This window comes from Myodes glareolus, chromosome 17, assembly GCF_982192425.1.
Source record: "Myodes glareolus chromosome 17, mMyoGla1.1, whole genome shotgun sequence".
NCBI classification, from domain to species: domain Eukaryota; kingdom Metazoa; phylum Chordata; class Mammalia; order Rodentia; family Cricetidae; genus Myodes; species Myodes glareolus.
In genome coordinates, this window is record NC_142042.1 from 51,392,361 (window position 1) to 51,413,611 (window position 21,251).

The window sequence follows — 21,251 nt, forward strand, 5'->3', positions numbered from 1 at the left end:
AATAGCTCCATGTTCAACATCTGGGATTCACTCATGTTCTTCTGGACTCCTCTGAAGGATCTTGCTCTTTTCACTGACTTTGCTCTCTGCAGGACAAAAAGCTTGGATTCCATGATTCAGGTGGCTCCAGCACACCTTTGATGCTGTTCTTGGTGGACATCCCATGGTACCAATGTATTCAAAGTATTGGGATCTCTGCTGCAACTGGGCTACACTTTCACCAATACCTTCTTCTTGGTTCTCTTCACGGTCCCAAGCCTCAGCTTCTCTATATAACTCCTTCAATCCTGGGCTTTCAGCTGCTACTGTGGCTATACGTTCACCAGTGGTTTTTCTTGGCCTTCCATGATGGTAAGCCTCAGTCGCTCACCATGACTACCTCATGTCCTGCCATCAAAACCAGTACTACCTGGGTGACACTTATACAACAAAGTTTGACTACCGGCAAGAGGTATAACCTTGAGCACCTCTGGAAGACAATTTTAGAGTGCTGACTCTGAAGAAACACTTTTTGGAAGATTTTACTTTAATGACTCTGGTCTCATCCTAATCTCTGCTAATTACTCAGTCAAAGAGCTCAATGGCAGGACAAGCAGCTAGCAGAGTCCAGGCTGAGGCAGACTCCATGGGAGCATAAACTCCAAACAACACTTGCCCTTTCAGCCTTGAAAGTCAAACACACATTGAATATGTGTTGGAGAAAAAAATAGCCCATGTCATCACTTCCTGACCCTGCTTCCATAACACTAATGTAGTCTTTCACACCGAGTTCACTGTGTGTCCAGACAAACCTTCAGAACAACCATGGGAAAGAAAGACGGAAATGTGAGGATAATGCAAAGATTTCATTTCAGTACTACTGGTCTCTTGATTTTTCAGTCCCAAATGATCAGACCACAGAATCTTAATTCAAAACAAAAATGGTCCTGATGCTCTTTAAACATCTCCCTGAAATTTTACAACCCAAACCTCTATCATTGCTCTGCTCCCAACATTCTTATCACCCAAGCTCCCACAAAATAGCTCACTGAGCTCTCAACACTCAATGGCTTTTGTAGCTTAAAGATCCAAAGTCCTTCCACAATCCTTTCCAAAATGACATAATCAGGTTTGGCGCAACAATACCCCACTACCCTGGTTCTAGTTTGACTAAGAGTTTCTGATGCTGCAATGAAACACTGTAACCTAAGTAAACTTGGAATGAAAGGGTTTCTTTAGCTTATATTTCCACAGCACAGACCATCACTGAAGGAAGTCAGACAAAATTTTAAGCAGGGAAGGAACCTGGAGGCAAGAACTGATGTAGAGGTTATGGAAGGCACTTATTGGATGGCTGTTCTTGTGCATAATGTCACAATTTTATAACATCATATGTGTAAATGCTCTGCGGTTTCAAAAAAAACATTGTTCCTTGTTTTTAATTCACTAACTGTGGCTCTTACAATCTTTGGAGCACCTTTTCTATGATTATCGCTGAACCTCAGGAGGAGGGGAGTGATGTAGATACCTCATTTAGGGATAAGCATTCCACAGTTTCTTATTTTCTGCATATTAACCAGTCTTTGTGTTAATTGGAATCTACTGCTAAACAAAGCTTCTCTGGTGAAGCTCTAAAGAAACATTAAATCATTTGGATTTAGTTTGATACTCTTGATAAAAGCACCTACAAGTCTCTTTGTTAGGCAGACATTCAAAGAGGAGTCTATGGCATGTACCTAGCCACTGCTTCCAACTCCAGGGATGCTAGAACAACAACATATCCCCAAGAGTAATGAGAGAAAGTCTTGAATCATTCATCAGCAATTCAGGCAGCACTGTGTATTGTCTAGAGCTGGAGAAAATACTCTCTAGGCTACTGAGCCATCACCAAGCTTCAGAGGTCTTCCAGAGTCTAAACTGTCATGCACATTAACATGGAAAAATAGAAAAATACAGGATTCCTGGCTCCATCATGTAGTCACCTCTCTCTCTCTCTCTCTCTCTCTCTCTCTCTCTCTCTCTCTCTCTCTCTTCCCCCCTCTTCTCTTCTTTCCTCTGCTTTCTCACACACACCGCTGGTATTTTGAATGGAGAAAAGTTTTCCACTAAATCATAAAAATCAAGGAAACCCATATTTTGGCAGCTGATTTTATTATATAGCTTTAGATGGAAGCAAGATGTCTTTGGCAAGAACTAAAGAAAAGCGCAGAAATTTGGAAAGAAAGTAGCACAGTCAAGTTCAAGGCCAGTTGCAGCAAGTACAACTGGTATCAAAGACAAGGCATGCTGGACAATTCTTAAGGTATGTGTTTCCATTGGAGCAGTGCCAGAAGGCATGTCTGTCATCGGCCACAGGGTACAGGCCATCAGCTTTGCCAGCACAGAATCCACAGCATCCAGAGCACCCACACCCACACCCACTCCTGCTCCTACTTCTGTTTCCTGGAGGAGAAGTCACTGGCTCAGGAGGCACATCAGGGGCTGTGCAGCCTAAAATATACAAATAGAGAGAGTAGAGAGGGGATCCTGCTGTGCCTATGAGCTTCAAGTGTAAGTAAAGAAAACTATGTACATTATTCCCAGGAGAAGATGCAATTAGCTGCAATCTCACAACTGAAGAGACTCAAAGACAATTACAGATCAGGAACTAAGAAAAAGTGTGGATCAAGTCCTACTTTCCATTTATGTCTCCTTTGTCATCCAAGACATTCAATAATTAATACATACAAATGCTTTGAAGATCTAAATATAATACCTCTGAGAAAAGAATTCTAGAAACAGTTAGGGAAATGGAGACATTCCCTGAGGGGTAGATAAATCAGAGCACTGGCATGGCTTCCTGTTAATTTTTCCAGGAGGCTAAGCAGGACATTGAATGAGAGACACACACACACTCATTAATGGACACACAGAGATTTGTATGCTAAAGATAAGCACAATTTCTGGAGACTCTTACAAACGTTGAAGTCCTAGGAAATTTTTCCCACAAACTCAATGTTAGGTCTGGTTTCCCAAAAATGCCTTAGAAGTTGAGGAAAGGTCACCTGGGCAAGAACAATGGAATGGAATGGGAAGAGTAGACCCCATGCAGTGGTGGTGAGTATGTCAAGCCTGCCTTTGTATTGATAAAGGGACATTAGAAACACTCCATCTGCATATTCAGGTTGTCACTTACTTGTAGACACACCCAGGGCTTTATTCAGAGTAGAGGTCAGAGGGAATTTGCCTTGGTCACAGAAAGAGCCAGTGAAGTCATCAAGATCAATGGCCCAGATCATGGCGCCTCCAAAATTGTTCTGCTTAAGCCACTTAGCCTGTTTAAAGATTGAAGGTGAAAGGTTAATTTGATTTCCTGAGACTTGGTGCTGTGATGTCAGCAAACCCAAGGAACTGACCTTACCTTGACACTGAAGCTTCTGATATTGTCATAGCGGACCCACTCATTGCTTTTATAGGCATAGGGTGCTTCCTGAGGGGCATCCCAGACTTCAGTGGCTCCATTTCTCAGGAAGGTGCAAATCTGTAAACATCAAGAGATTTAAATCCTTCACATATTAATTCCATGAAAGAGAGAAACATTGATGTCTTTCCTTTCTTACCTTCAGTTGGGGTTACCTCAATTTTATGATTCAGTTTTGTTTGTGGTACAAAAACAATGAGTTGTCTTCATCATGGCAGTGGTGGCGATAGGGCCCAAGACATGTACATGCTCAATACAGACTCTCTCACTGAGCTGTATCACACCCCTAGACTTCTATTTTTTTTATTTTTTTTTTTAGACTTCTATTTTTAAGGTTGTCTCTGGCTATACTTCGTTTTGGAATTAGGATTATCCTGCTTCAGATTTCTGAATGTTCAAATTAAAGGAATGAACAACCAAACCTGGGAAAATTTTTCATGAAAAGTATTGTACAACATGGTCCTACTTTGTTTTGTCCTATGCAACTAGAGATTAAATTCAGGGCTGTTTTCATTCTAGGTAAATGCTGTACCACTGAGCTACATTCCCAGAGTGAGTTATTTATCAAATTGTTTTTATCCATATTTTAGTACTAGAATATTGGAACCCATAGTAGAATGAGAAATATGTTTATTGGGTTTCTTTCTATGCTAATGTAACTGTTTTTAGTAGCATGATCTTTTGCTTATAGGAACATTATTTGGATTAAATATAGAAGTATGTTTTCCAAACATACAGCACCAAGAGTGAACTGCTTACTACAGGTAGGTAATAGCCAAAATGAACATTCAGATCCAGGAGATACTAAATTGAAGGCTATGTAAAATGTTGAGTGTGAAATTCACAGAGCAATAGACAGCCAATCTACTGACCTCATAGTAGGCCCAGAACCCAGCCTCCCTGGTATAGGGTCCAGCAGGGCCAGCACCAGAGGTAGGGGCACCAATTCCATTTTTGGAGGGATTGCTCAGGAGGAAATTGTGTCCATATTCTGGGAATCCAACAATGAGCTTCTCAGCTGGGGCTCCATTGTTCTTCCAGTAATTCATGGCATAATCCTGTAATGACAGTAGGTTAGGTACAGGACCCAATAAGTCACTGGTCAGTATTTAATTATATTAGCTCCCTATTTTAGCAGGCAAATTATATGATGTTCATAACCAATGGATTTATTTCTTAATATTTTATTTTCAAAAATTTTTGATGAAATTATAGTTCATGAGATATGGCCTGTAACTTAAGATCATTATATAAATTGGACAGTTGTTGAACTTGCATAATTGGGGGGCCTTATTTCCATATGACTCACTTTACCCCCCAGTCTGTATTCCTGTAGGGTCTTACCACACTGAGGTAAGCATTGCTGCCAGTGTCAGTAGGGTATTTGTAGAGGGGACTGTTCTCTTCTGTGTAGCCATCCCAGGAGCCATGGAGGTCATATGTCATGATATGGATGTGATCTAGGTACCTGACAGGTAGTAAGATTTAAAATCATTTCTGAAAACTGTTTCTTACATCTATGCAGACAAATACACCTTTTCCAAAGCAAGTACACGAGCAATGTCTTTTGAGTGCAAGACATCTCTAGACAGACAACTGCAGTACTTTAATAGTTCCCACAGAAGTTTAGAACAAGTACATCACTCACTGGGAAAGTTCACGGATCTCATAGCCAGCTTCAGTGTTAGAAATGCCAGCAGCTACAGCTGCAGTAATCATCAACCTTGTATTGTTGTTCTCCTTAGCCTCCTTCTCAAAATTTTCATGAATTTCCTGTGGAACAAGGCAAGCATATTTGAAGTTAGTTTCAGAGACATATATATAATAAATACATATTTTCACAGTGTCTTTCTTCTCTAAAGTACTTCAACTATTTTGTCTGACATTAGTCTTTCAATATCTTAATAATGCCAATAGAACAGATGATATTAATTTTAAAAGTTACAGCTATGCAAAATGCACGACAGTAGGAAATTTTCAGTGGAGTACCAGAGAAAGTTAATGTCTGGGTCATGACCAGTTCCTAGGTCCCATATCACACCCTGCTGAAGCTGCACTCTCATTGGTGCCCTTTATCTAGTTGTCAGCAGTATAGAAAGTTGCTTCCATACACCTTACAACACCAACACATCATTCAAGAAAGTACTGCATTAGCAAGTGGGGAAGGGGCAATGTCTGGGTGACAGGTCCAAATCAGTGACAGATGTTAGTTCACCTGCATTCTGTATGACTCTCATGTGTTTGGAACACTGAGTTGAGCTTGGATAATGTCACTAGAGAACATTCCAGGGATACCTCTGAACATTGCTGTGTAGGTTATAGTTTAAAAATGAAATATTTTACTGGAAGAAGAAGAATATAAGCAGATTGTTCTGTCTGTCTTCAAATGGTAAACCCAGATACTGCAATATCGGTGGTTTTATTCGCTGTTACTTCACTGAGCATAACTGCAGCCAATAATTAGATGTTATAATTTATACTAGTAATGTTTCAGCTAAGAAAAAGGGTGTTATCTCTGATCTTTGGAGCTATTCAACAAAAACTAAAGTGAGCCTATGAAAATATCTCAGTGGCTAAAGTACTTACCAGGCAGGCAGAAGGACCTGGGTTCAAGAGCTCAATTCCCACAGAACGCACATAAAATGTTTAAGCAAAACAAAGTGGCACATTTTTGTTAGTCTTGGTGTTGATGAAACTGAGACAGATAGATCCTAGGATTCACTGGCCAACAGGCCTGTACCATTCATTTTTTTATTAGTGACTGAGAAACTGTCACAAGGTGGACAGTGTCTGAGGAACGCCCACATACATGTACGCAATATAGGTGCCAATCTCAACTTCTACCTTCCTTGAGGCCGTTTATTTTGTTCTTTGCTATTGTGTTGGCCAATACTCCTGTCTCTGCCTCCAATCTCTATAGGAGGATTGCAGGTGTGTGTTACTGCATTTCGCCTAATATGGGTTCTAGAAATTGGAATTCAGTTGTTCATGTTTGGCCAAAAATCATTACCTCCTGAGACATCTTGCTAGTCCAAAATTGAAGTTATTATGAAGCCAGCTGATGACCTGATTGTTAACAGATGTTAACCTATCTCTACTGATTAATACCCAATAGCCAAACCAGAGGATTAATATTATTCAAAAATGCTCAGACAATACCTCAGGCTTGTTACTAACTAACTCTTACTCTTTCATTAATAAATCACTCTTATCTCTGTTTAGCCATGTGGCTTGGTAAACTTTTCTCAGTCTAACATTTTCATTTTGCTTATCTCTGGTAACTCTCTGTGTTTGCCCTTCTTCTTCCCAAAATGCTTCTACTCTGGCTCTCACACTCAATATCTTCCTGCCCAGCTAGCTATCAGCCAACCAGCTTTTGATTAGCAAATGAGAGTAATAGTGTAGAAAGAGATTGTTTGGCAGCATCTGACACATGAATTGATGAAGAAAATATTCGCTTCTTCCAGTCTTAAGGCCACTAGGGGGACCTTGGTCACCTCTTGCTTCACTTACTTCCTTGAACTTCTGCTTTATCCTGCCTCTGCACTCCCAATTCATGATTCATAGTAATCCACAAATAACTATTCCAAAGTTACAAGCCTTGTCATATTTATTGGCCATGAAATATTTCAAATATCTATATTATCCTTAGGTAAGTTCAGAATTCTTTAACTTAGCATAAAAGTCTCCACATGATCTGATTCTTGCCACCTATTTGTTCTCACGGGCTTGAAACTCATTCCTCACTTGCACACACAAATCTGTCTTCTCTTGTGTGATTTCTACCCTCACTGAATTGGATAACACCAAGTTTTCTCAGTGAGGTCCAGCAACACTTTACCTAGAAAGATTCTTGTGACTTTTCCCAAGAGCTGAATCAGGTAACTCCTCATTTGGTTTTGGAGTTTGTAGACCATTATTACATCAGTATTTATCAAAATATGCTAGAGTTATTGTTTATGCTTCATTCCTCAGATATGTGTTCTTTATACTCAAGATTCTGCCTTATCCTTAGTTTTGCTTTTACCAAATAACTGGCACATAGCATAGATTCCTCAATAACAGTAGACAGTTTTTAGCAATGACTCAATAACAGAAAGCACAGGTATTTGTGACACTATCTGTGTGATGTTCAACTTACTTACGTATTTTCAGTACCTTAATTATTTATCTGTAAAACAAAGACCATAATGCTTAGGGAACATATAGAGTAAAAGTCAAGATGAAATGAATTGTGGTTTTGAAAAACAACATGTAGAGTAATGTCCAATATATAGCTTGTTCAAGGAGTACATGGTATCTAATAAATTTTACTATGTTAAGATTCCATAAATATTAAGACATGTTTGGTTTGCAAGCACACAGTTATCCTTGGGAAAAATAGGTTTTGAATTATAGGGATATCATCTCTTCCCACTTTTCTCACCTTCACCAGGACCGTGAAGAGATGCTTGTCCTCAGGAGGGCTCCCAAGAAAGCCTGGGTATTCCCAGCCCAGATCCAGTCCATCAAACCCATACTGGTGCAGGAATTTGATTGCTGAAGTGATGAAAGTCTTACGGTTCTGGGAAGTGGAGACCATGGCAGTGAAGCTGAGACAAACCAAAATAAGGCAGAATTAGACCTTGACATTCTTTACACACCAGAATAAAAACAGTTTGCAGTTCAGTTCAGTTTCTTACTCACAGTCCTTACCCAGGACATGATTGAGAATTAAAGTTCATTCCAGGGTTCTCTCTTTGCAATCATTACTCTTGCCAGACACTGTATCTCAGTATCCATTAGCTTATATTCATCCCCACTCCCAACCCAGATTGTTTTTAAAAATGGGCCTTATTGTTTTCAATACTTAACCAACTTAGTTCACAGATAATGTTGTGTCTTCATAAAAGCCCCCAGTTCATGTGTATTCAAGTAAGTCTTCTTCACATATGTGATCTCCTTTTTCTTTTTAAGAAAGACAGACAAAAGATACACACAACCTTCATCAGACCTTGTGTCTTCAATATACTTTATGAAGAGGCTTTTTCTGAAGCAAGCGACTAAAACTCAGAGGATGGCATCCCAAAACATCCATCCAAATTTAACCCTAGGAAAGCCACAATAATCATCCAAAAATTTTCTAATAATAATTAATGAAATTGCATGGTAATTTATTAAGTTAGACCTTAATTTAATGGAGGTCCTTAATTTGCATCTGGAGTTTTGAAATCTAAAAAGACAAGGATCATCCTTGAACTACATTGCTTTTAATGTACAGTTGTTTATCTAAAGAAAACTTACGGGGCAGATCCAAAGTTCCAGCCTCCAATGGCCAATAGGGTTTTCAATTTGCTATTCCTTTAAAGCAAAACAAGACAGAGAAATTTTTAAATTCTTGGTCCTGCCATTTAAAATAGCATTGCTGTTTATAGTATTGGGTCTTCTAAAACTATTCAGAAAAAAAATAAAAAAATAAAACTATTCAGAGTAGGGTTGGTGTAGTACTGTCTGCTGAAAAGTTATTTGAAGTATTTTATTCCACTACTGAAACTTTATTGCCACCATAAAAGAGGTCAGAGCCCTCAGAGAAATCAGAATTAAGCAACTCTTCAGTCTTATTGTCTTGTACTAAGAGTATTTGTACTACACATAACTTAAAAGCATAATTACTTCCTTGCTGTTTCATCAGATAAAGTGTTGAATAATGCTAAAGCATACTTACTTTATTACACTTGGTAAAAATTAATATAAATTAATTGACTTGACTTTACAAATATAAATGGGAATGGTGATTATGAAATGTCTGAATCATGAGAATTAAGAGCAAGGATTATGAGAGGACATGAAAACTCTAGCTTTATTTTCCTTTCCCCTAAGTTTCTGACAATATTACTTTAGGACAGTGCTTCTCGACCTTCCTAATGCTGTGACCCTTTCAAACAGTTCCTCATATTGTGGTGACGCCCAAACATAAAGTTATTTCATTGCTACTTCTTAGCTGTAATATTGCCATTATATACTGTAATGAAAATATCTGGTATTTCTAATTGTCTCATGACTGCTCTTCCATTGATGGGAGTGCAAACTTGTACAACCACTTTGGGAAACAGTATGGCAATTTCTCAGAAAATAAGGAAATAATCTAGCTCAAGACCCAGCAATACTGTTGTTGGGTATATACGCAAAGGATACTCAACCATACCACAAGGACAGATGCTCAACTGTGTTCAAAGCAACATTATTCGTAATAGCCAGAACCTGGAGACAACCTATGTACCCCTCAACTGAAGAATGGATAAAGAAGATATGGTACATTTACACAATAGAGTACTACACACCAGTAAAAAATAGTGACATCTTGAAATTTGCAGACAAATAGGTGGATCTAGAAAAGTCATACTGAGTGAGGTAACCCAGGCCAAGAAAGACAAATATATTATGTACAGAAAGGTAAGAAAAATCAACCTACAGCCCACAACCCCAGAGAACGAAGACAACAAAGGGTACCCCCAAGAGAGACATACATGGATCTGCATAGGAAGGATAAAAAAGACAAGGTCTCCTGAGTAACTTGGCAGTGTGGAGTAATGGGAGAAGGTAGAAGGGAAGGGGAGGAAGAAAAGGGTGAAGAAAAATGTATAATTCAAGAAAAACAATAAAAAGGAAACCCCTGTGAGAGGGGCATTCACCCCTCAAAGGAATAACAACCCACAGGTTGAGAACCTCTGCTTTAGGGTGAAGACAGACATTTTTATCAAGAGACCCGTGTAATTTTAATGCAAATAACCCATGACTGGAGAAGATGCTCAGTCTTTGTGAGCACATGCTGGTATTGCAGTAATCAAACTCCAGTTTTCCAGCACTCACATCAGGTGACTCACAACGCAACTAACGACCTGTAATTACATATCCAGGGAATCCAATGTCGTATTTATATTCCTGAATTCACCTGGAATTGGCTACAAGAGCGCACACACACACACACACACACACACACACACACACGCACACATGCACACATAAAAATAAAATAAAAATTTTGAAAGAAAACAAAGGGAATGCTATCAAAATACAGCAAATTCTTCTATTCTTGAACTCAAACATGTCTAATTTTAAAATCCTCTGTTTCTTATTTCCTCTTGCAGTGTATAAAGACGATTTGCATTTTCATGGACAGAAATTCCAAATTACATAAAGACAGAAAAGAACAAATCATCAAACACATATTTTTAAATTTTTTATTAATTTAACTTAATTTTTATTTTATTTAAAATAATTTAATATTTTAAATGTATTACATATATATTAATACTGACTGCAGCAGCCAATATTAGAATAATATGTAGAAAAGTTATCTACATCCTTGGTACTTGAATTGAGGCTCCTGGACCAGAAGCATTACCCTCATGTATCAGAGCTTAATAGATACAGTTTTGCCCACAAACAGAAGAATTAATTTGAATCATCCCTCTTACCAAATTTTTAAAAAAAAAAACTAACTCAAGGTACAATGGTGAGCTAAATATAAGACTCAAAACTATAAAACTACTAGAAGAAATATAGGGAACATGAGGAGAGGTCCATGATAGATTCACTAAGCACTGATCTCTTTGTGGGGGGGGATGAGTTCTTATGACTGGAATGGCTACATTGTGACTGCTGCATGGGTAGGAACTGCAATAGGAACACTAGAATTACATAAAATTAAAGCTACTCCACTAAAAGGGAATAAAGGAATTAAGAAAAAACACAATATGTTCATCATAAGGATGGAGCTAGAAAAATCACACTGATTACGCAGACCCACAAAAAACAAAAAAAAAGGATTAATATACTTATAAGGGAATGTTAGCAATTAAGTAAATTATAACCATACTACAGCCCATAGACCCAGAAAGGTTATGTAAAGAAGAAGATTCTACCGTAGATGCAGGCATCTCCCAGGGACGGAGAATAAAATAGGTTTTGTGGGCAGATTAAGGTTGAAGATGGGAGTGGGGAAATCATGTAAGAGAGATGTAAGGTAGAGAGGGAGCATGTGGGAAGAGACAGCTGTGTTGCAAAATATATGATTATTCTGTGTAAAGATATATCACTGTTAATGGTTTAATATAAAGCTAAGTGACCCATAACTAGGCAGGATATTCAGGGCAGAGAGAATGTTGGGAAGAGGAAGGGTGGAGTTTCCAGCCAGACACAGAGGAAGTAGGTGATGAGAGAGATAAGGTAACAAGCCATGAGCTATGTGGCAGCACATAAGTTAATAGAAATCGTTAACTTAAGTTCTAAGAGCTAGTTAGAAACAAGCCTAAGCTTTCAGTCAAGCTTTCATAATTGATAAGTCTCTGTTTTGTCCTTGAGAAAGCTGGCTGGTAGGATATAAAAAGTCCAACTACAAATGATTCTCAATGTCTGGGTACATATTTCCACATAATACCTAAGAAAGCTTAAAAATAGAGAAGAACATGGCTTCATAATCTCAAAGTCTCTCTCTTAAGATGAATCTCCTAACCACAGCCTGTGGGCTTGAACTCCCAGCTTGCTGTAAACTAAGCAGTTTGGCAGTTTAAAATTTTGCTTATGAAGACAAAAAGGTTACAGATACAGAGTAAAGCAGGTTCTTATGGGAAAACTTCTAAACAGGTTACAATGTGTTATAAAATATGCATAGAGTTATGAAAGAAAATGGGTATAGACAATCATAGAAAAAGGAAATTGTTTATAAATAATAAAGAAATGATTGATTCACAAAGAGATTAAAAAATTCACTGGATTTCTGGATCCTGTGTGATGTTGTATTAACATTAAATTTTTTGATTGTTGATGAGCAAAAGTACCTACTGAGAGACACTGATTATAAAAACTACTAAGTTAAACCAATGTATATATTTTTAAAAGCCTTAACTTCAAAATGGAAGTCAAAAATATGTATTACATTGAGGAAGAGGTTGTGTTTTTGTTTCCACAGAAAATGAAAGGCTGTAGGTTCATTCAAGGATGATAGAGATTAGATTTGATCAGGAAAGAATCCCTGAAAGTCCTAGTTACAGACATAAGGAAATAAACCTAAAATAACAAGACAGGTGACATATATTTTACCTGTTCAGACATGAACAAAAACATCATCTTTGACTAGCTTGTGTATAATGCACAGACCATACTTGTCTTAATGTAGATTGCCTCTAAAAGTTTATGTGTTTCCAGAGCAAGAGACAGGGTGGGTCTATTTTGGTCGTTCTGTGGGTTATGAGTGTTTGTCATTGTTTAGAAGTCTTGGTTACAAACTGTGACTGGTCATAGGAAAAAAAGAGATTAGATTCAGGAATCTCTTTATGAAGAGAAAAAGGGGCAAATACAGTATAAAATGATGAAATAAAGGGGTGGTTTGTTGAATCTATTTTTGAATATCCTTCAGTCTCAAATATTTCACATTGGTATAGATTTTTGATATATTCATATTCTATATGATGCAAATTTAAAGTTTTTTTTAGAACTTGCTATATATGTTTCTACACTTCTTTAAGATATTGTGCCTATGCTGATCATTTAACAACCTAAGGTAAATTTCTAGTCGTTTCAAGTTATTATTACAAACTATTTAGGTAAATAAACAAATGCAGGTTAATAGTCACCTATACAATCAAACTCATAGTCATGTTAGGTATGTTTTCAAAGCAAAACAGAGGTAAGTTTTAGATAGATAGATGGTCTTCAAACACTTCAATGGCATACAGAATATGGCATTTAAAATATTTTCTTAACATAGGGCTTTTTATGTCAGTGAGACACATCTGCTCCTGGCAGCATCAATTTACTTGAGAGAAGATAATGGACATCAAAGAAACTCCACATAAAGTTTGCTTTCAATATGACAAAACTAACCATTTGGACAAGAAACTACTCTTAGCCTTGACTACTGACAGTATACTATACAAACTGGTTAAGCAGGACACAAAGGAAAAAGACTGTCAAAATTGCCAAGATAAAGCAAGTAGCCCTTCAAAATTCCTGCTTTATAGAAAAGTCTGATAAATATTCCAGATATGTATGCCAAAGGTTGGATGTCCCAATGTTGCAGAGGAATTTTGGTGATTAACCAGGTAGATAGTTATCTCTGTCATTTCTATATTTTTGAAAAATTGTATCATTCTTGGATCTTTGATGGAGTTGAAGACTGGAGTGTTGAAGTTATATTTTTTTCTTAGTTATGATAAAAGGTAAATTAGGTACAAAACTTTGTACTTACCAAGACAGGATAAATAATGGAATATTTTCTTTGAAATTACAAAATACATATGAATAGACATTGTGAATGTAATTTTTACCTGATAATTGTTATTTTATTAACCTCTGAGATGGCTCAGAGGTTAAGAACACTGGCTGCTCTTCCAAAGGTTCTGAGTTCAACTCCAAACAACCAAATGGTGGCTCACAACCATCTATAATGAGATCAGGCACCCCCTTCTGGTGTTCAGGAATACATGGAGGCAGAATGTTGTATACATAATAATTGTTCTAATTGTATATAGTTATACTATCTCAGAGTTAAAACCTTTCCTTTTCCTTTATAAAAAAGGGCAAATGTTGTGAGATATATATATATATATATATATATATATATATATATATATATATATATATGTCACTGTGTTTGGTTTAATAAAAAGCTAAATGGCCAAGAACTTGGCAGAATTTTCAGGGCAGAGACAATGTTTGGATAAAGAAGGGAAGAATTACCAGCCAGACACAGAACAAGAAGGTCATGTAGATGAGTTAACAAGCCGAAGGCTATAAGGCAACATGCAAATTAAAGGAAATGGGATAATGTAAGTTCTAGGAGCTAGTTAGAAACCAACCTAAGCTATTGACTGAGCTTTCATAATTAAGAAAGTGTCCATGCTTTGGGACCTGACTAGTAGGAGAGAAAAAGTCCCAATAACACAGTTAGAAGAGGGAGAGAAATTTTGGATTGTTAGGTAGGAACCTAATAAAATGGAAATTTCCTCAAATCTATAAGGATAATCCTCATGAGGATTACTAATAATGGGACATATGATATCTCAACTGTTCAACACCTTTAGCCAGGTAAGGTATTCAGTGGTAGGACTGGTTACATTCAATTGAGTTGTTGCCCAAGGGTATCCCATTGAAATCTCCAAATATCCCCAGGATGTTGCTAAAACAAAAGGCCACTTTCAACAAACTAACAGTGGGGACCCATTGCCAAGGAAAACATCCACACATCTCATCAAACCTGGAAAAGTTGAGCTGGTGCCCACATGTAGCTTTCAGCCCTGTGTCCTAGTCTCTTTGGTGTGGGAAAGTACTTTGCAGGCTACTGAAACACAAACATGGACAACAACACAGGCACAAAATCTTCGACCTACAATCTGTCCTGCTACAAAATATGTTAGGACAATAGTGGCACAGAATTTCTGCAAGAAGCCAACAAATGTCTGATTTGACCTAAGGCCCACTCTACAAAAAGGAACTCATACCTGACACTTCTAGGGTGGGGAAGAACCCGAGAATAGATAGCTTGAAGAACTAGGGTAAAACAAAACACTACAGATCTATAAATAAAGAAATAAATACAAATAAAATTACTCCCAATAGTATTCTGCTATAGTCATAGATCTTATCCAATCATCATCAAGAAGACTTCTTCTGGCAGCAGATGGAAACAAAGTTAGAGACAACAGTCAGACATTATACATTGAGAAAGTGTAACTGAGAGGTCTCCATCAAGTCCCTCCCCTCTGACCTCAGGGAATCCTGCCAAATAAGAGGCAGATTCATTTTTTGTTTTGTTTTGTTTTTTGAAGCAGAATTTTTCTGTGTAGCTTTGGCTGTCCTGTAACTCATTCTGTAGACCAAGTGAATCTTGAACTTATTGAAATCTGCCTGAATCTGCCTCCTGATGTCTGGGATTAATGGCATGTGCCAACACCATCAGGCTGGCAAAAAGGTTCTAAAATCAAGAGGAGATAGAGGACACCAGGAGACCAAGGACTTCTGAATCAACTAAACAAGCACATATAAGTTCATAGAGACTGAAACAACAATCACATGCCTACAGTGGCCTAAAACACATCCTCTTCATATATATTATAACTATTAGTTTAGTATATTATGGTACTCCTCACTGTGAAAGTAAATAGAGCTGTGATTCTTGAGACTGTGTTTCATACTCTTTACCTACTGTTGGTTTTCCATGTCCAACTTCAATATGGTAGTCTTTCCTTTACCTTATTATATCTTATTTTTGTCACGTTTAATTATTATCTCTTAGAAGACTTTTCTTTTCTAATGAAAGACAGAAAGGGAGTAGGTCTTCTGGGGAAAAGAAGTAGGGAAGAATGGGAGAAGAAGGGGAAGGGGAAATTGTAATCTTGATATATTGTATAATAAAAGAATCTATCTTCAATAAAAGAAAAATATCTTTATATATAATGTGTAATCTAATATATATATATGTATATATATAATCTCTATACTAGTAGGTTTCCATATGATTTGTCAAAAAGCCTTTAGTGTAGATTGTCATTCCCTTATTCTCTCCTTTATTTGGCCCACCATCCCCTCCAGGAGTTAATCTTCCTATTCTATATTACTTTTATCTCTTTATAAAACTATATTCTATGTCTTTTCTTTGGAACAGTGTATGCTTTTGCCTGATCCCCTTAAATTACCTACTCTCTGTGGCTGTACAGATGAAGCACACATATGAAAAGCTTAAAGTCAAGCATCCACATATAAGAGAAAATATGTGATGATTATGTTTTGGTCTGGGTTACCTTGCTCAGGGTAATAGTTTCTGACTTCATGCATTTAGCACAAATTTCATTTTTCTTAACAGTTGAATAATACTATATTGTATAAATGTGTAATATTTTTATTATATGCTCATAAGTTGATGGACAACCAGGCTGTTTCCCTTTTTCTGGCTATTATGAATAGAACAGCCGTGACCATGGATAAGCAAATATCTCAAAGTACAATGTAGAGTTCATTGAGTATATAACCATGAGTGATTGACTGGATCTTGAAGTAAATTGATTTTCACCTTAATAAAATGGAGAAAATATCTGAAAACTGTTGATCTTACTAAGGATGCTATCACAAACATATCAAGAACTCATCTCAATAGCAAGGAAACAACCTAATTGTAAAAGGGAGAAGACCCTGAATAGACGTTTTCAAAAAATAATATAAATGTCCTAAAGATATATAAAAATAGTTTGATCATTACTCATAAGAGAAATCCAAACTTAAACAGGATTGAGAGTACATTTTATCAAAAGCAGAGTAGATAAGCTATATTGTCAATAATAGCACTTCAACATTCATTGTAGCATTATTCTTAGTTATTTAAGGTACATAATCATTGCAAATGTCTAAAAAAGAATGGAACTTTAAAAATTATGTACTATTATATGCAATATACTATGTTATTCAGTCTTTAAAAGAATAAAATCTGACATTTGTCACAAAATTTTTAACTCTGAAGATATGTTAACTGAAATTAACAAGACACAGATTAACAAATAATACAAGATCTCAGTTATGAGCAGTATCTAAAATATTTGAACTCATATAAGTAGATGGCAGAATTTTATCTTTTGATTTTATTGAAAATAGATTCCATTCTCATACAATATACCCTGATTATTGTTTATCCCCCCTCAGCAAATCCCACTCCTTCACCTTTACTCTTCTCTCTGTATTCACTCCCTTTCTATTATTAGAAAAGAATAGGCTTCTAAAAGATAGCTAAACATGTCAAAATAAAATATAATAAAATGAAACAAAAACTATGATTCTGAAGTTATAATGTTTAAACATGGGAAGAAAGGATTAAAGAAATGTTGGAAAGCAATACAAACTTTGAGTGAGTTAGAAAGAATGAATTCAGAGCTTATCTCTACAACATAGGACCTACAATTCATACCATTGTATCATATTTTGAAAACCATTTGTATCAACAAGAAATCAAAAGGACCTGTCTGTTCACAGGTTCTTGGTCCTGACAATAATGCCTTTATGAGTTTCATCATGTGGACCAGGTTATAAGTCAAACAGGGAAATATCACAGAAGAGGGGGTAGAAAGAAGCAGAGATGGTGGACTACAGTAAAAGTGTTTTCCAGAAACAACAGGGAAGTTGCACATATGAATACACTTCACTGCAGGTGGAATACCCTGCACAAGACTTCCAAGATCTCAAGCCAGACTAAATACCACCATGGAAAGGGAAGGTGGGCAAAAGATCATATCTCTAGCTGAAGCACTGGTGCCAAATGATAGGTTCTGAGGGAGTGATGTGACTTCTTCTAGGCAAACCATATTCCAGTGAATTCCCACACACTCAAGAATATATAGACAGCACACATTAGACAATGTGATTTTAAAAGAAAGATGAGGACAATAAAGTTATATAGGTAGAGAAAGAGAGAGCATCTGAGGAATATTGAGAAGGTACTGATATGATTTGAATACATTATACAAATTCTTCAAATTTATTTTTAAAAGTAAAAGATGATAGATAGATAGATAGATAGATAGATAGATAGATAGATAGATAGATAGATAGATAGATAGACGATAAACATTTACTTATTATAGTCAGTTTTGAGTAATATCTTCAAAGGAACTAGGTCTTAGCAACAACTGGTTCAAATGATACTGTTTTAGATATTTACCCATTTCTTTTACCTGTTTTTGAGGCCATTGAATGCTGTGTAGAACTCTACATCATTCCATTCTATAGTGGTGATCTCATTGTTCTGCATCCCAGCAAAAGCATAGATCAGGTGAGTGCACAGGCAAGGGTCGATGTTATCAGGTGTGAAACGCCCTAGGCCTGGCCGATATTGGGCCCAGTTGGAGAAGTAACATACCAGTTTGTAGGCAGACCCTGTGGTGGTCAAAAATAAAGATAATGGTCCAATATAGATATCACTGAACTATGATGAATGTTTGTGCTTTGCTTACGCCCCCTCCCACCCACCTCCTAGGCCTAATCTCCAGCTGGAGGTGACTAGTTGAGCACTCTTACAGATGAGTTAAGAAATTGTATATATTCTCTTTGAGAGTTTGGAAAATCTTAGACTTCTTCTAAGATGGAATACTCATAGTTCTTCAAGTCCAGTGGTCCCATGAAGCTCAGTGAATGAGATTTTAAAAACTCTTAAGTAGTCGGGCTATAGAGGATAGTAGTAACAACTGAGCTAAAAGTCTACTCCTCCACCAAACAAACCCTTCTCTCTCTCTCTCTGTCTCTCTGTCTCTCTCTCTCTCTCTCTCTCTCTTGTTTTATATCTTGTTTTATTTCCCAAATAGAGTAACACTTGGTTGTTGTTGGATATTTGTACACAATCTGAAGTTATGTCACTGTGATTGTTTTAATAAAGAATCTGAATGGCCAAAATCTAGACAGGAAAGGAAAGGCGGGACTTCTGGGCAGAAGGAGAAACTCAGGCAGTTAGAATCTACATGAAAGAGTGACGCCAGTGAGTTGAGGAATGGGTCAGGCATACAGAAGGGGAGACAGGTAAAAGCCACATAGTAGAATGTAGACTAATAAAAACAGGTTAATTCAAGTGATAGAGTTATTTGGTAAGAAGCCTAAGCTAAAGGCCAGGCTTCCATTAATTAATAATAAGTCTCACTATCAATATTGGGAAGCTGGTGGTCCCAGAAAGAAAGAAGTCTGACTTCACCAGGATGTATTTTTAACTATATTAATCAGACAATCAATTTATGTGTATTCAGACATTTGAGTTTTACAGTAGCTAATCATTTTGTCAACAATAAAACATGGAATTAGTGACTTACCCAGATAAGCATTCATCAGGAGGGTCAGACCTAGTGAGAGAAAAATACATATTTTTTTCTGAACCAGCTGCCTGAATCCTTTCAGATATAACTCTAGAGCCTTATGGTTCATCCCACTTACCATGTGTTGTGACTTGTGTAAAAGGACGATCTTTTCAGTGAGCATTCTTTGATCTACATTCTACCAGTTGATCAAGCATACCCATCACCCTTTTCTCCATTCTGAGTCATAAGATTTTTTTGTAAGTCTACTATCTACAAAGCAGGGCTGATTGAAATTGCTCCAAATTCACTGCACTCAGTGACCATGCATCAGATGTGTCTCATTTTCAGAGCTGAGATGAGCTCTGAACTTCAAGAGATAAGACATCCTCCAAAGCAGTAAGTCGAGCAGCAGGAATATGTTAGCAGCATCTTGAGAGACGTTTAGCTAGAGAATGTATGATGCAAGCCTCCAGAAGCTTCTCCTTGGCTTCAGTAGAGCACTTTCTTTTAGGATCATCTCACTCTATAGCTAATCTGGCCTTGACATGGAGAACTCCTGCCTGTGTCATCTGAGTACTGGAACCACAAGCTTGAACCACTGTCAAGAGAAGTGGGCCACTGTTTCTTTTATACATTGGACTTTGGTATCCCTTTGAAAATTTTTGACAAAAGTAAAGTTTCTAAAGCACAAATTTAAAGCAGATAGCAAGTTTTAGATATGAACTGGGCCTTAACAACAACTTAATCCACCACTTGGATTGAATGTCTCAGAGGAACACGTATTTCATCATCTTCTAACCGGGACTATAAAGGATAGATAAGAAATAATCCTGGAGAAAAAAGCAGAGCAAAGACAACTTGCTTGGCTCTATGTGGATTCCTGCTGTTTTTACCTCCAAAGGAATTAGTTCCAAGTCATAAAGAAATAAATGAACATAATATCATTTAAAACAGGTGATGCAGGAAGATAAGTGTGGGGAAAAATTACTCAATGGGAGAGGAAAGAGAAAGACAGTAATAAAAGTTAGTGACACTTGCTTATGTGGCCATGCCAGTTGCATGAGCTTTGAGAACAAGAGGAAAGCTGATTGTGTAAAGAAAGAACACTTGCAGTGAGAAGAAAGGAAGGAAAAGTATAGAGGTGAAGTGTAATGAGTCTTTCATGATTACGAGATCCTGAGAAAGACAGACACAAGGCAAGGCTACAGACTCACCAGCAACAAGAATGAGCTTGGCCATGGTGCCTTCAGTACTGTAATAGCAGGCTGTGAATGGCTTATTATACCATCTGAGTGCCTACTTATCACAAAGGTTTCTAAATGGACAGTGTTTATCCAAGATGTATACATTACTAATCATTAAATTCATAGATCTCTTCATCAGATTTGGTTGCTTAATTCTGTCATCAATGCCATCACCTTTCCTTCCCCATGTCAAATGAATAGCACCATGTCTCCTCAGGAAGGACATGTAGGACATCCATTAAATGTGACCTTTAGACTTAATACCTTTTTTGGCACTTCCCTGTGTGGACAAACACCTTTTCATATACTGAAGTTAAGTTTCATTTTGTGGATATTTTGTACCTGGCACTAAAGAAGGATCTTATTGCAAAGTAGACACCGAAAATCTTTGGAAATTATTGCTGTTTTTAAAATGATCTTTTATGGAGAATCCACATGTAAAAGGTACAGTAAGTACTGAAAAACTTTACCCCTTTTGGAGATGCTTCCTAAATATTCTGCCTTTATCTGTTCTTAGGACTGACTTCAAACAATAATTATAAAGAAAATTGGTTCAAAACTTTAGGGATTGGAAATTAATTCTGATTGATCATTACTACTCAAATTCTACTTTAGCCAAGATGTATCCACTATTTCTTAAATAACACTAATATTTACCTATAAATATATAGAAGGCAGTTTGACACCATTTGCATTTTGCAAAACAATAGAAATACATTCCCCAAGCTCTTAAGTAGATATAGTTAAAGCACTAGACATAAATTC

General features: G+C 37.0%; 1 protein-coding gene across 1 annotated transcript; it reads right to left on the reverse strand.

Annotated features, from left to right (window-relative positions):
* Positions 1-2,218: 2,218 nt before the first annotated feature.
* Positions 2,219-20,481, reverse strand: LOC125405576 (acidic mammalian chitinase-like). Its single transcript, XM_087897430.1, has 11 exons — positions 20,457-20,481; positions 19,258-19,287; positions 18,136-18,337; positions 8,723-8,779; positions 7,866-8,031; positions 5,088-5,212; positions 4,784-4,907; positions 4,312-4,497; positions 3,380-3,499; positions 3,155-3,293; positions 2,219-2,469 (listed from the first exon to the last, which is right to left on the reverse strand). The coding sequence occupies exons 1-11, from the start codon at positions 20,479-20,481 to the stop codon at positions 2,219-2,221; spliced, it is 1,425 nt and encodes a 474-aa protein (XP_087753556.1).
* Between the last annotated feature and the right edge of the window lie 770 nt (positions 20,482-21,251).

Bases quoted from the DNA above. Each gene is read 5' to 3' on its own strand.
- LOC125405576 (XM_087897430.1), bottom strand. From the start codon at position 20,481: ATGGCCAAGCTCATTCTTGTTGCTG. The intron at 19,288-20,456 runs GTGAGTCTGTAG...TTCTCTCACTAG, and splicing joins CAAGCTCATTCTTGTTGCTG to GTCTGACCCTCCTGATGAAT. The intron at 3,500-4,311 runs GTCAGTAGATTG...TGATGTTTACAG, and splicing joins GGTTCTGGGCCTACTATGAG to ATTTGCACCTTCCTGAGAAA.